This window comes from Echeneis naucrates, chromosome 3, assembly GCF_900963305.1.
Source record: "Echeneis naucrates chromosome 3, fEcheNa1.1, whole genome shotgun sequence".
Classification (NCBI taxonomy): Eukaryota; Metazoa; Chordata; class Actinopteri; order Carangiformes; family Echeneidae; genus Echeneis; species Echeneis naucrates.
In genome coordinates this window covers 14,979,435-14,996,087 of record NC_042513.1, presented here as the reverse complement: position 1 = coordinate 14,996,087, position 16,653 = coordinate 14,979,435, and the positions used below count along the sequence as shown (strand labels likewise).

Sequence of the window (16,653 nt, the reverse complement as noted above, 5' to 3'; positions counted from 1 at the left end):
CAGCTTCCGCTTGTTGCTTTCAAAATAAACCACTTACTACACCACTAACTAAGCATCAACTTCGAAACGAACAAAACTTTAATAGTATAGTTTATATAACAACGCACACAGGCCTCAGTTATAGGAATGAACCTTTTAAAGACAAAAACATTGACGGGTTTCATTTAATTAACGCCCTTCAAAATGTAGTGAATGATAAAAATACTAACTAAGAAAGAGATATAAATTAATTTTAGGTGTGACTAATTTCACACCTGTTCTTCACAGAACTACAGCTGTTCTGTGCAGTTGGACAAGTTTCTTCTGTCTACTTTTACTCTCCTAGACTGACTTTGTGACGTTTAGGCCGAAGTTCAGCAGTTTAACGACTTATTATTGGAAAAGTGGTTTAGTCCAGTCACAGGGCAAGTGGTCATCCTCTCAATGTTCAGGCTTTGAGCTGACTAAGACGACAGGTCATGATGGCGAAGAACAAAGATTTACCATATAAATTAAATTTTTTGACTCAGTCCGGACATGAACCCAAATAGTACACCATTATGCATGTGTTGTTTCTATTTGGTATTGATAAATTGATCGCAGAGTAAATGTCCGACATATATACCCATAAAGTGTAGTAGAACACAAGAATGAATGCATAAAAGGGAAAAGTACAAGTGAAATGTTTCAGCAGCTAACATTGTTTATATGTGTGTGCGTGTGTGTTTGTGTGTTTATGAACCACAACAAGACGAACCCATACACTTTTGTTTCCACGTTCATCGGATACGAGCTTGTTCGATGCCAGTGTCATTATTTTGAAGGCGGGACATGTTCACTTCCGTCTTGGTTTTGTCCAACTGGACCCAATGAAGATCGCGCTGCTAGTTTCCACATGCTAATCATTAACAGCGGAGCATTACGTCAGGGGCTTGGCAGCGCGAGGAAGCACCAAAATAGAGGGAGAGGAAGGGAAGGGATGGGGTGGGGGGCAGGCAGAGAGAAAGAAGAAGCAAATTAACATTATTTTTCATCAGCTAGTTCAACATTATTTTCCATTAGCAGCTAGTTTTATGTTCAACTTAAAAGATTTTAGGGAGAACGTGATGGAGTTAAAAGTCAGTCAGACAAACATGCCTGCTGGAATCAGGACAGAAAACAGTGGAAGAGGTTAGCAACTTAGCAAGCTAATGGTCCACTGACAGCCAAGGGAACTGAGAATTACAGAACTACACCAGGACAAAACTTATTCCTGAGGTAGCACAATGTATGAGTGTTCATTATGACCGTAACCTTCTGCACGCTCTGCTTTGTGTTTGTATTTGGATTTAAATAGTCTACCAATATATTCTCTGTTCAAATGTGACCCTACAATGTAGTTGGTAATGCCAGTGTTGTATTGAATAAATTGAAACTAGAGATTAAGACCATAAACTTGTGACGATAATGATGATAATGTTTATTGGTAATAGATTGAGAAAGTAGGCCCATTTATCCATAGACTTCAATCATATCTGTTAATCAGATGAGCCCCTCCCAATGGTCATTAGTTGGAACGCAGGTTTAAGCCTCTTCACATTTCAAATGTGGAATCTACATATTCATTCATTCTTCTTCTACTACTTTCTAACACATCTGTTTCTGGGTCGCAGAGCCAATCCCAGCTCACACTGGGTGAGGGCAGGGTACACCCTGGACAGGTCACCAGTTCATCACAGGGCCAACACACAGAGACAGACAGAGAAAAACAACCACTCACACTCACAGTCACATATTAACATACACATACATATCTTTGGACAGTGGACTTGAGTACCTGGAGGAACCCCACACAGACACGGGGAAAACATACATACCTCACACAGAAAGGCCCCAGACCCAGGATCAAACTCGTGACCTTCTTATTGTGAGGCAACAGCACTAACCACTATGCCACCTTAATGTCCTCTGGAGTCTACACCCATTATACAGTCCATGGCGAAGACTAAGCAATCAGATATAAATTAACCAATTGTCTATGTGTGGAATATTTATAATTGGTCAAAAAAATGGGAACAAAATAAAATACCTACTGGCAGACATGGTAGACATCTCAGCTCTTTGCTTAGACATCTTAGAATATAAAGACTTTGGAAACCAGTTGTAATTTGTCTTAGTTAGAAAAATGGACTCCAACCAGACTGTTGTAGTCTATATAGTGTGGTGATCCACTGACCAGTGAAGCTTTCCTGTGAAGGATGGGAGCTGAAGAGGCCAACCTGGGACACCAGAGGCAGACTTTTATCGACACAGCACCTAGAAGCCTGTCACTGAGATACATAATGAGGTTAAAATTATAGACACTGCAACAAACTTAAGAATTAGTCTTCAAGGCACAATGTTTCAACGGTCTCAGATAACAGTGGCGCAGTTTAAAAATTGATAGAAAACTCTCACTCCAATGTCCAAGTCCTTCAGCATGCCTCCACCGGCCTCAGAAAGCCACTGCTGCTTCGGTTGGAAGCAGTAGAGCAGCCCCCTGCAGACGGTCAGCACCACATCCCAGGAGCCCCAGTCCAGCCCAGACAATCCAGTTCTCCAGATGCCAACACTGCCTCTCTAACTTGACACACAGCCCCTTGTGAAAGCCAATAACAGAAGACCAGAGAGCACTCCATCACCTGCACACTAAAACTGCAGTTCTCATCTGCTCCAGTAGTAAATTCCTACAGCACAAAAAACTGTGCACTTGTCCTGAGAGGAGAAATCCTAGTGTCCTTATGTGATTTAGCCATCCAATTCCTCTGTCTCAGTTCAAGGATGTGTATGAGGCTCAGAAAGGCAAGCTTGCCCAATAATATGTCTGAAAAGAGAGGTTTAGAGAAAAGCTCTCACCACCTCTTACATTTGTCTTGTGAAGCTGTGAGGCTGGGAAGCAATGCATTATAGATTCAACTAGGACGACTTGAACACTGTTTACATATTGATGCCCTTTTATTAACAATGCTCAAATCACTCTAACCCTTAATGCAGCTGATATGCATCTACATCTCTAAATACATATTTTTATGTTGTGTTATTTGTACTTTTAATTAGATAAGATATATTCTGTGTAAGACAACATGCTCACCTGCTATTCCTGTTTGCATTATATTGCATTACTGCTAAATGAATACTGTTTATTTGGCCCTTGAGTCTGCTCTTTTTTACAGTTTTAATTTTGATTTTGTCATTGTTGTGTTACAAGGCAGAACAACACTAAAATGTTAATGGCAAGGAATCAGAGTAATTGTGTAATTATTTGTTCAATCATTTTGTGTCTCTTTCTGGTTATTCTATGTCTTTTTTTCGTGATCCTATATCTTTCATTTTATGCCTATTTGTGGTAGTTTTATGCCTCTGTGAAAATTTTGTGTACTTTTGTCTGTGGTCATTGCCTTTGTAGTCACTGTACAGAATCCAAAGAAAGACAGCAGTAAACGTTGACAATCACTGTGCATTGCTTATTTTCTTCCATTTGTAATCGTGGCACCGGGGGGGCTGATCAGAGTGAAGGGGAGGCTGTGCCACCCTAACCTCCCTTAGCCAGCAAGAGAAAGCCCTGTGCACTGAGGTCCAATCCAAACACTCAAAGGTGAAGCCAAGCAAACAAAATAAGATTTAATGATATTTTTTTAAATGCAGACGTTTTTACATGAGATCTGATACTGTCAGGAGAGATCCTGCTGACATATTATCTGTCAGGTTAATATGTAATCCATCCAAAGCAGCCAGATTTGTATATATAAAAATCCTTTAAATTCATTTGAGTGCAGTGTCCCTTTGCAGTGTGGGGGGGGAAAGGAAATGGGTGTCCTCTCACTCCACCGTGTGTCTCACTTTTGACATTACAGCAGCTCACCACCCCAAAACACATGCATTTAAAATATGAAACAAACACCACAAACACTAAGAGCTCTATTGTTAGCGCATTTGTAGATATTTTCTATGTTTTTTTTTGTTGTTGTTGTTGTTTTTTTTTTACAGTTGCCATAAATATCAGCTGATACATCCGTTTGGCAAATACTGATTTGCTTAATGTCCTTAAATAAATACAAGTTAAAAAAACACACGTTTGTGGAAATAATGAGTTAATAATTAATAATAATGAAGTTATTCGCCAAATAGTAGGGGAAATGTATGTACAGATATAATTACATGCCGCAGCTGCTGAAGGTGTTATGAGTGAACAGGAAGAGAATGAAAAGTTAAAAGGTGGTTTGTGGGTCAGAGATTGTGACACATGGAGTCTGTTCGGGTCGGTCCCGGTCGGACTCGGTCCGGGTCTAATCTGACTCAGGCTGCTGATGCGTTTGTCACGTATCACACGTCGTGGACTGGAAGCGATAGGTGGAAGTGAAGCCTGAGATCTGCTCCCCGCCCCCAGTCTCCGGTTACCGGCGGAGGTAACACGGTGTGTCGGTCCGGTGTTCAATCGGAGGTCTGCGGTCAGAAGGGGGGTCGTCATGAAGCCGGTGGTCTCGCTGCTCCTAATCCTCGTCCTCCAGCTGCGTGGATCTGCTGACTGCCTGTGTTTCCGTGAGGTGAGCGACACACAAACACAAGCCTGTTGTGCTCTCATCAGGATGTGACCATCAGATCGGCCAAACTCGGCACCACTCGCTGTTTGCTCATCAGTAACTGTGGATGTTGCGCTAAGATCACTTTGACTGGCTTCTATCGACAAATGTGATGGATAGATGGACCAGTAAAAGGTTTTTAGCTTAGACAGATAGACTGTCTACAGGACTGGACAGAGACGTCAGTAAAGTCTAACCAGTTGTAAAAAGTTGTTGTGATTAAAAGTAAAAAAAAAAAAAAGGTTGCCTGAATATAATATTTTGGTCACAAAATCCACAAGGTTTTATCAGTGTATGATAGTGATGACATCACTTTCAGCTCTCTTTTGATTGGTCAAACCAAGATTACCGCAACACTTCCTGGTCTCTCCTTCAACTGTACATGTCTACAGAGGAAATGCCTGTTATAGCTTCATATTTGAATGTCATTAAATAAGTAATGTGTAGATCATTCATATTGTTTGTTTGAATGCATTTACTGAAATATATTTGCTTTTTTATGCACTTGATTGTTTACACGTTTATGTTTACACAATCATTAGTAATATTATTATTTAATATATAAGTATTTACAATTCAGTGGTTAAAAACTAAACAACTCAGAACATAATGCAGCTCTTATTGTCAATATTCCATGTATTGAAACGCCAAACATTTGGTCATAGGTCTTCATGCATCAAATATTGTTGCACCATCCATAACTGACAAAACACACCCTGAAAATGAGATCATCCACAGGAAGCAGTGGGAAACTGAAATAAGATCCATATTAAATTTATGTATACATATGACAAAATATATGACAAAGGTACTGTTATTGTTAGAACATTTAAGGAAAAATACAATTAAAACAAAGACAAACACTAAAGCAACAGGTATCATGTGTTATGAAATTATGATATTACAAGCCGTATCAGACAGGTAACGTACTATTAACCAAGAGCCCGTTTGTTAATCTGATTTTACATGAACATATTTCCCTGCGCACCAGCTGTTAAAGAGCACCTGACGTCTGTTTAATCCTGATGGGAAGAATTAGATATTTTTGTTTCTCACTCACTAAGCTCACAGGTCGCCAGGATGACAGCACTTGTGATGTGGAGACCATTGATGACTTCAACAACAAGCAGCTATTCCCGAAACTTCAAACTCTTCTGGAGTTAGACTACTTCAGGTTCTACAAGGCAAAGTCAACCACTGTGAAACAAGAACACAAAAATACACACACGCACACACACACACAGAAAATAAAATCGATAAAAATAATGATGGTGTAGCTTTTAATATGAGTAAAAGAGTTGTTCCCATGAAATACAGAGTAAAAATGAGAAGCAGGTGATCCCATGTTTTCTGACAGATGTGTGTGAATGTGTGTCTGGGCTTTGTAGGTGAACCTGAACAAGCCCTGCCCTTTTTGGACGGTCAGCAGTCACTGTGGTCTGAAGGACTGTGCTGTGCAGCCCTGCTCTCCTGTGAGTTCACCGTCATTCCATTTAATTCAGTTGGACAGCACCAAGATGAGTCACATCTATTTTGTTCTTGACCAACTACAGATTTGCAAACGATACGGTTGTGAGCTTTATTCTATGAACACTTTTCTAACCCTACTTTGAAAAGTGCTGACATCAAACATATAGTAAATATAAGGCAACTTAACAACGTAAAGGAGCAACAGTGCCGGGGGACGCTAGCCCCCCGCCAAGTCCCCCAAGAGAGGTTTGTGTATACACACAGACTTTTCTTCTATGCCTATGCCTATCATAGGCGTAATTTATGGGGCCGGACAACCCCCCCCAATATTATATCTTAATGATGGATGATCGCCCCTTGTTGTCTCGTTAAGTTCAGTTTGTATTTAAGTTTCTGTCCAGTCCTTGTTGGATCATTTGTCCTTTTGTCTTCTCGGTCCTCTTAGTCCTGTTCTGTATTTTGTTGAGCCTGTTTTCTGGAGAGCCCTGACCTCAGTATCCCTGAGAGCCCTGCCATGTTTTTTTTTTTTTTTTTTGTATTTGCTCCAGTGTAGTCATTCCGGTTTTGAGTGATGTTAGCTGTATGTTCCAGTCTGTTCCAAGTCTTTTTTTTTTATTAAATATATATTTTGCCACCACCTTCAACCCCTTCCGCCTGCTCCTGCACCTGTGTCCTCGCCCCAGCACACACAAACGTAACACGTGTTGACACAAGTCCCTCATGCATCATCGGCCAATCTGGGGGGGGACAGAATTTAATATACCAGTTCATTAAATGCAAAAATATATATAATTATTTCACTATTTAATGAATTATTTCATGGTCCTGTTGCATTGCTTCATGAATTTATTTTATCTGTCAAACTCGCTCATCGAAGATTGATCCCCCCCACAAACGGTTTGGCCACCGAGCCTTCGCTAAGCCCCGCCCCCCTTGGCTACTGTTGCTACGACATGCTGTTGTCTGTTGTCTGAAGTTCGGTAGGAAAATGTCCAGTCAGCATCAGTCCAGTGACCAGAAAGGAAAAGAAAAGAGAATAAGAAAATAAAGGGTTAAGACATTTTATAAACAAGTATTTTTAAAAGGTGGTGATGGTGAAGCTGGGACGAGAAACGTAGAGCAAGGTAAGAAACAGTGCAGTTAGCTTGTAACGTAAGCTAACTAGCTAGCTCTAATAATAAAGTCCATTAGCCTAGCTTGGATTAAAGCCCGACACAAAACATCTTAGACAGAAACAGATGAGTTTGGTAGCTCCATCAGAAAGGAAGACACAGAGAGGAGAGAGACAGAGAGCTGCAGTCAGGTAACAGAGAGAGAGAGAGACAGGGAGGGTCCTAGGGGGATTTATTTAAGGTGTTGGCGTTATTTCCACACAAAGATATTGACCGCAAAGTACTCCACCACTTCAGACACAACAACAAACAACAAACATACACAATGACTCGGACATTGCTATTTTTCAATGTTTTTTTAGACCTATGTTCAGCTGTGAGTGATGAGGAGTTGGACCGTGTTGTCAGTGATGTCCACAGAAAACATCCAAACTCTGGATACAAGCTAATGTGTGTTCCAGGTAATAATATGTTCACAATGTATAATGAAGAATGAGCCGATCGTTATGGAGAAATAATCCAGGTAGGATGAGGATTATACATCGTGGCCATATTCTTACCTGGAACACACACAGAGGAGTGTGTGTTACCAAAACAATTACAATTGAAAGCAATGAACAGTAATGTTAGACTAGTGCAAAAATGGCAGGTAACGAGAGCATCAATACAAATGTAGTGAAGTAAAAAGTACAATATTTGTCCTTCAAATGTAGTGAAGTGAAAGTAAAAGTATCCCCCAAAAATAATATTCAAAAGTAAAGTACAGAACTCAAGTAAATTTGCTTTGTTACTGTCCACCCCTGACAGGAGGTATGCTGTTACCACTCACCAGTCAAATAATCAGTCAGCTGAACCAAAGTTGGTCCCACTTTCTGCTTTGCTGTGTCTTAGCTGTAATGCTAGCCAGCCAGTTAGCAAGATTCGCTACCCGGTTAACAGGTGACTTTGTTGCCATGGTTACAGCAGAGGGTGAAAATTGGGGGTCAACACAGAGTCAGATTTAGTGAACAGCTACATGTCGGAGATAAACATTAAACACAGAGTCAGATTTAGTAAACAGTTACATGTCGGTTATAAACATTAAACACAGAGTCAGATTTAGTAAACAGTTACATGTCGGATATAAACATTAAACACAGAGTCAGATTTAGTAAACAGTTACATGTCGGATACAAACATTAAACACAGAGTCAGATTAAGTAAACAGTTACATGTCGGATATAAACATTAAACACAGAGTCAGATTTATTGAACAGTTACATGTCGGGTATATAATTAAACTGTGTGTGTGTGTGTGAGTCATGGCGACAACAACAGTTACAGCAATGACTGTTAAAAACACTGCTGTTTAGTTGTCTTTAATTGATTATTCTATTTCAACCTTTTAGTTAGAAAAAATGTCAGAAAATAAAAAGTTTAAAGTTTTATGAAAAAACTATTAAATAAATGAACTTTATGTTCCTAATTTGATCAGGTTTTCTTTTATTCCTCAAAAAAGTATTGAAAATAGTACTGTAAAGAACTGGATCCATAAATAGTAATAGTGTTAGTATTGATTACAGTTGATCACATATTCAAAGCTTCCAGACTTAAAAAAAAACAACAAAAAAACATTAACCCAAAACAGTATAAAGGGGCAGCATTGATGCTTATTGTCGCATAATTAAATGTCCCAAAATTCAAAGCACTTTCTCTTGAGTGTTGAGCATCCCCATAGCACCTGCACGAGAAAATCTCTGGAGCTGCCGCTGTAAAGGAGCAGATTCAGGTGCATGTCAGTCAGGTCAGGATTCGTGGAAAGCCAACTTGAGCTAAAGTTAATACATCCAGGACAAGTGCCCTGCTTGCTGCAGCTGACTGGACATAAAAGCAGTTCATTGAGAAGATGATTAAATTATTTTTCAATAAAATTTTCCTGAGGCAAATCTGCAGTTGGTCTAAACATCAGTGATAAACTAAATGGAAGCTGTGACTCCACAGTGGAGGTTCTCTCTGTATCTCCCTGTTAAAAACAAACTGGTAGATCATCAGACTGACTGAAACTCTGTCTGTCACAGAACCAGGTGCCCGAGGGCATCAGATCACCGTCCCACAACAAGGTGAATCACACAAAAGACACAAAGAAGAGGAAATATATCTATATATTCCTTTGTAAACCCTTTCTGAATGTGTGTGCGTATTTAGTATTCAGGAAAGGCAAATGAGCAGCTGGCTGAGTGTGAGAAGACACAGCATCTCGGCGCCGTGGATGTCTCTTTAAGGTAATCAAGCTAACTGAACCATAAACACAGACATTGTGAGGGAACCACTTAAACATGTTCCTTCAGTTTTCCCTCAATTTTAGATCATAAAATGAAATCTACAGCGGTCCAGAAGGGTCAACAAAATTGCAGAAACCGTAACACCCACATATTCACGTTTGAGATCTGTGTTGTCACATCTACATAGTGTTATTCACCTTGTAGAAATTACATATTAATATAATTTGAGCTAATAAAAGAAGATAAAGCCTTTGTTTCACAATAGCACATCACATAATTTACACTTACAACAGGTATGACAACATACTGTAGCTATACCACTGCCACAGAATTCTCACTATTTCATTTTGTTCATGATTTATAATATAATTAAAAGTAAAAAATCAGAACTCACAGGAAAAGTAAAAAATAATGTCAAACCCCTAAATGAAAAGTAGAGCATCAAATAATCATTACTTAGCTGTTTACTATGAACACAGTTCATCTATTTAAGCTCAGCATCTGTTTTATTTATCTCCTTTCTAACTCACAAAAACCATTAATCTATTCATTTTGTGTAGAAATATATATTCACATTGTTCCTTAAGACGAGTGAGCGATAAAAAGCCTTGCAGACCTTCTTGAAGGCAACATGGATTTTCTCAAACAAAGATGGAAATTTGGGGGGGTCATTGTTTTATAATGATGATTGACGGTAACATCATTAATCTCTCGTTCAGTCCGTTCAGTTGTTTTTCTCTGACAGAGGAAAGTCTGAATTCCATACCACTTCTTTTTATTTTCCTTCACCAAATAAAAACAATTTTTTTTATTTTTTTTTTACTTTGTGCAATCAAAATTTTTTCTACAACTACTCTGATTTCTAACATAAGACCTAGATGGGTTTATTGACATACACTACTCACAATAAGTTTCATTATTATTATTCTTATTCATTATTAGTAATATCAAGGGGAACTTTTACTTATTTCATTAAAATTCAGACAAAATAGGAAAAGCACTCATGTAAATAACAATATCCCTTACACTTATTGTGAGTAGTGTATTTGTGTTTGTGTTTTAATCAATACAACTTCATTTAATGTATTTGTAAAGCTTTATGCGTGAGAGTAAATAAATCAAATCTAAATCAACACCTCGGTCTGTTTTATCTTCCAGCGAGGAGACAAGAGAGGCTCTACTCAACTGGAGCAAACACGACGATGAGGCCAAGCTCTTCTGTGTGGTCGATGGTACGTGTCAGTGCAACTGCGAGTTAAACCAGTGAAAACAGCTGACTTACATATGTTTTTGTCACCACCAACACCTGAGCTCATCTTTTAAAGGAACATTCATTGTCTGTAAATGAACAGAACTTTTTTTTTTCCAATGTTAAGAACATTTCAGATATCTGTGAGCATCTTTCAGCTGACTGAGGTGTTTCTGTCTCCCAGATGAAGAGTCCCCAGACTCCCAGTTTGTTGACCTGCTGCTGAACCCGGAGCGTTTCACAGGCTACAGAGGACCTGAGGTCTGGAGGATCTGGAACAGCATCTATGAGGAGAACTGTTTCAAGTGAGCACACCAGAGTCTGTCTGTGTCTTACATATGATGTAATAATATTGGTACATTTGCAGACGATTGGCTGCTGTAGTTCACGCTGGTTCATCCTTTGTGCTTCACTCGCAGACCGTATTCTGTGAAGCGGCCGCTGATTCCAGGCGCTGGAGTTGAAGGTAAAACGTGCGGACTTGACACTTCGCAATGATTGATTCTGTCTGAAATGGAGATTTTTTTTTATGCATGTCTGACATCAACCCTGGGTTTATTTACAGCCAAGAAATTCTACAGCTGGCTGGAGGGTGAGCTGACTTTTTCACGTGGAGAGCAGTGACAGAGAGAAATACTGTTGCGGAGAGGTTTCCTGTTTTATGTCTGTTTGTGTCTCTTCCTCTCTCAGGTCAGTGTGTGGAGAAGAGAGCTTTCTACCGTCTGGTCTCAGGCCTCCATGCTAGCATCAACATACACCTGAGTGCCAGATACCTCCTGGAAGGTGAGACACATATCCATCAGGGTTACAGGGGGGCTTGAACCAATCTCAGCTGAAATTGGCGAGGGTGGGGTTTGCCCTGGACAGATAACCAGTCTATCACAGGGCTGATATATAAACGCCCATCTAAAAAATATAGAAGAATATTGTGGGAATTTTTTCCACTTTGCTTTTTTTTTTTTGGCTTTAATTTTCATTATTGTCTTTTCCAGCTCATGAAAATCAAATTCCAGTATCTCAAAATAGTTAGAATATAGAATAAGATCAATTAAAAAGGATTTTAAATTAATTTTCAGCAAACTGCACCAGAACTCTAAACTGTCAACCTCATAAAATATACATATGGAAACAATGTATATAGCTCTCCTTCACCTTAGTTATTTTGATCTTTGTGTATATTCAGTTTGTATCATTTATTTACATTTTTTTTTATTGTTTATTGTTTTTGTTCCTTACACAATCTGACTCACTCAGTGTACTTCATTTGCATGTGACAAAGAAATATCTTGAATCTTAAAAAAAGCCTCAGCAGGGCCACAGCCTGTTATGCCATAATGCATGAATAGTTTATGCTAATATTTTTCAGAAATTGAACATTTCCGTGTTGTAAGTCATAAAAATGCTCAGTTTCTTCCTCGCAGACAATTTGGAGTCACCAGTTGACCAAACCTGCATGTCTGTAGACTGCGTTAGGATGCTGGCGTTCATAGAAAGGCCTAAAAAATTAGACCCAAGCACCTTTATAGTGACATTTATTTTCCTTCTTTTTAAAATGGATTTATGACTTAAAATATCTCTGGAATACTGGAGTGAGGCACATCCTCACTAAAGACTGAGTTTATAACATGGTGGATTCATTAATGTCCTTTGTTTTCACCATTGTTAGTGTAAATTATTTAATAGTAACAGCTCTTCACATGAATAAAACAGTAAGAGAATGTTTTTTTTAAATAACTTTCTTATTGACAGATTTTGCACAGGTTGGAAATATTATAATATTATAAATCAGTCCTTTAATACACAGACATGAGTGTATCTTGTGTATTTGTGTCTGTGTATTTTATTGTATTTAGTACATATGCTCAAACCACCTCTCCATTAACTCTTCAGACAGCTGGTTTCAGAAGAAGTGGGGCCATAATGTCACAGAGTTTAGGCAGCGTTTCGACTCAGAGTTGACAGCCAACGAGGGGCCCAAGAGGCTCCGCAACCTCTACTTCCTGTACTTGGTGGAGCTACGAGCGCTGGCCAAAGTCCTGCCGTTCTTCCAGCAGCCCTCCTTTCGGTTGTACACTGGCAGACCTGAGGAGGACCAGAAACACAAAGAGCTGCTGCTGCAGATCCTGCAGGTGGCCAGGTCAGTCTGAGGCCTAATACCCAGAGGCCACTTTGGGTAGATAGACAGTGTGCTGCTTACAGGAATACTAGCAAATACATCCTGGATTTCTTACTGTTTTCTACTTATTATTGTGATTAAAAAACCCCACTTCAATCTTTTTCCATTGTTCGTTGTGCGAAGAGACGAAGATAATTTTATTTCTACAATCCAAAACCATAAATGAATGACTTTTAAAACCTGTGCAGTGTGAGTACAGTGTCAACCCAATGTGACGTCACTGGTTATGAGCTGCCGTTTTGAAGCCTCCTGTCTGTAATTTAGCCATCACCATTTTGGCTTTTAGAAACCACAACAAAGCATTGGAGAAGGTGGATCTGAGGATCTGTACAGTCTGTACTCTATCCTGCCTGGGTGGTACTGTCGCACTCACACTGTAGCCAAGATCTATTCAATATCGTGTTTTATGTTCTATTTTCTCCTAAATTGAACGATAATTTTGGCAGCACTGCAGCGTACTGGTTAGCGCTGTTGCCCCACAACGAGAAGGTTGCAGGTTCAGTTCCTGGCCTGGGGCCTTTCTGTGCAGAGTTTGTATGTTCTCCCCGTGCCTGCGTGGGTTTCCTCCCACTGTCCAAAGACATCATGTTTGGGTTAACTGGTGACTCTAAATACTCTGTACTCTGTCTCTGTCTGTTGGCCCTGTGATGGACTAACCTATCCAGGGTTCGGTCCATTTTTATAGACAGTCTTTAGCAGTATATGATGCTTTCTACTCCCTGTCTTTGAAGGGGAAAAATAAAAGTACAACAAAAAACAAAACCCAGATAAAATCTTGGGTTCATCTTTATTACACGTGAACAGCATTTCCTATACAGTTGACAGTTCATCCTGCAGTTTTTGTGACCTTTCTTTCTGCCTTCACTCCAGATCTTTCCCTCTGCACTTTGACGAGACTTCTCTGTTTGCAGGAGATGAGAATGAAACAGCCAAACTGAAGGTCAGCCATCATTTAAAATTTCCTCAGTTCATCCTCAGTATTTTATCAGTTGTCCTGTTTTCTCGCCTTCTTCTCAGTCGATATTGCTTTTGTAAATGTTTCTTAATGTCAGCAGGACACAGAACTTATGGGACAGTCCAACCTTTGATAGTATCTATTAATAATCCATACAGGCTAATATAAAATTAATTATATTATATAATTATATATAATATTAAATATTATAATATTAAATCATTATCATCTCAATTCACGCTCCCATTCAGTTTGCACGACTGTACTGTGTTTACCCCAGGAGGATATCAGACTGGCCTTCCTCAACATCTCCAGGATCATGGACTGTGTCGGCTGCTTCAAATGCCGACTGTGGGGGAAACTGCAGGTGATGTCAACTGTTTTAAAGCCAGTCACAACAGTTTTATTTATATATTCAAATAAAAGGTAAAAGGTAAAATCTCTACATATACAATGCCCTGCAGTTTGTAACCCTTTAGTGGAAGGGAAAGGACATTCTTCAGTGACGCCTTCATTGAAATCCAACATCGTAATGTATCTTTGCATCATCAAATTAGAATATTGTGGAAAAGTTAGAACATTTTCCACAATATCCTCAACTAAATAAACAAATTTTCCTTATTAAATAGCAATCGTAAGGAATTAGGGGAAAAAAAAACAATGAAAAGTGGTCTCTAAAACTGAACAATCAGTTGGCTTTTATTCCTGCCATTCCTTTTTAAAACCACAACTAAAGCTATTTATTGCATTTTAGACCTTGTTCTGAGTGCGCGTTCTACATCATTGAAGACGTGTTACAGTTTGCAAGTTCCACTCTACAGTGGATTCACTTCACTTTTTGCAACTGCAAATGGTCCCACAACTTTGACTTCTTTTTGTCTTCTCTGCCCTTTTTTGGTTTTGCTCCATCTTATCTATGATTGAGCTACTGAACTTGGAAATGCATGTCAATAATAACCTGAGCAATAATCTGAACAAATTGTATAATACACTTAAATTGCCTCAATCATTTCTTGAAATTGAAATTTTACAATTCTACAATTTCGACACTACCAGGACATTTAACTGGACTTCATGTTTCAAATTATCTGTCTTTATTATTGTGATTTTTTTCTCTGTTTTTGATCTCTCTTTTGCACCAGACCCAAGGATTAGGCACAGCACTTAAAATTCTGTTTTCGGAACGAGAGATTGAAGCTCTGCACACTTCAAATGACCGGCGACAAAGTTTCAAGCTCAGCCGGCAGGAGATTGTCTCCCTGCTCAACGCTTTTGGAAGGTCAGAAAGAAAACTTGGCTTTATTCTCAAAGAATACTCACCTCTGTTTCAGTTGTGTCTCGAACTGTCCTGATCTCATAATGTCCCGCAGGATCTCCACCAGCGTCCGAGAGCTGACAAACTTCAGATCGTTGCTAAATGAGGGGAAGTGAACCCCTCCTGAGGCGTCCATCTTCACCTCCAACTCTTCTGATAGGGCCATTTCTAACACTGTTACGGCTAAACCACTGACTGCCTTAAGCATGCTGAGACGTCCTGTAGAGTCTATTCACAACAGAGCTCAATTTGAAGTATAAACTGCTAAAATTAAAAAAGGTGACTTAAAGAAGACCTAGAGGTCTCTGAAGTCAGCAGAATAGGTAATCATTGCAGATTAGACTATTTATTGAACACTTACATAGTGTACAAAATACAAACATAGATTATGCTGTTCAATGAGTATGAGTTTTTTTTTTATTTTTATATTTTTTAACAACTGAAATTTATCAGGACAGTAAATCTGACATTGGTACAAATGCCAACAGATAGACAGGATTCCTATCAGCAGAACTCTGTTTCTCTTATGTTCTATATAATATGTTCTATATTGTCTTTGTGGTTACTTTTCCAATAAGTAATGAATTGTATTTCTATGCCATTTTTGCAGAATAACAGCCTACTGAAGAAACTGTCAGGTTTTTAATATTGAATGTGAAATATGGCATATATAGATTCAGTAAATCTGATTGTCTGATTAAAGTTGTGATCATTCATGTGATTTACTGCCTTTAAGTTCATAGATGTGTGTCATTATTTAAACATAACCATTATTTTTTTCACTTCAGAAGTCTTATGAAGTCTGGCGCCATTTTTGTTCTTGTTTAAAGAATTAAGTGCTCTTTCCTGAATCACAATCTTGTTGTGTGAAACATCTATGCCTAACTCTGTAACAAGAATTTCAGATTTCAGATGAAGTTCTTACTTGGACCCAGTCACTGTGGTGTTAAGATTTGTTGCTGCCCTGAGGATGGGGCTATTTCTCTAGATATATGACTACTAGACAGCAAAATGAAATAACCTTCAAGAGCCCTCTAGAAAGAAGAGACATATTGCGTACTGGTGTTAGTAAATAACTAATTTGATAAATAAACACACTTTTTTTTTACTACTCTAACTAACTATAGACTGTTTGCATGAGTGTCTCAAGAAGGACTGCTTTTCACAGATAGTATGCACAACACAAATGGACTTGTTCTATATTTTCATATAGTATATGCACATACTGGAGTGCCTTTCAATGTTCAACTATTATTATGCACATCTATGGATTCCCTCATAGGCGGTAGGGGAATCCATAGATGTAAACCTCTTATCTCATCTTAAAACAAACAAACAAACAAACACACACACACACGGACATATATACATATAGTTGCTTGTTGGAAAATTGCATTCATCAGAGTTGACTAAGTAGAATCCACTGCTTGTTTTATAGCTTTTCTGTTCTTCACGTTAATACTGACGCGTTTACTGAGCAAATGTAAAATGGGACACCTTGAGTGTCGGTTTCTCCCACGGCGCGTGAAGGCAGCAGG

The 16,653-nt window shown here is 38.9% G+C and overlaps 1 protein-coding gene across 1 annotated transcript; it reads left to right on the top strand.

Annotated features, from left to right (window-relative positions):
* Positions 1 to 4,365: 4,365 nt before the first annotated feature.
* ero1a (endoplasmic reticulum oxidoreductase 1 alpha) lies at positions 4,366 to 16,226 on the top strand. The gene is made up of 15 exons (XM_029498020.1): positions 4,366 to 4,541; positions 5,642 to 5,761; positions 5,966 to 6,049; positions 9,217 to 9,258; positions 9,344 to 9,420; positions 10,579 to 10,652; positions 10,854 to 10,974; positions 11,089 to 11,135; positions 11,235 to 11,261; positions 11,360 to 11,452; positions 12,560 to 12,806; positions 13,716 to 13,785; positions 14,081 to 14,167; positions 14,943 to 15,079; positions 15,171 to 16,226. The coding sequence occupies exons 1-15, from the start codon at positions 4,464 to 4,466 to the stop codon at positions 15,229 to 15,231; spliced, it is 1,365 nt and encodes a 454-aa protein (XP_029353880.1). The 5' UTR covers positions 4,366 to 4,463; the 3' UTR covers positions 15,232 to 16,226.
* Positions 16,227 to 16,653: the final 427 nt, after the last annotated feature.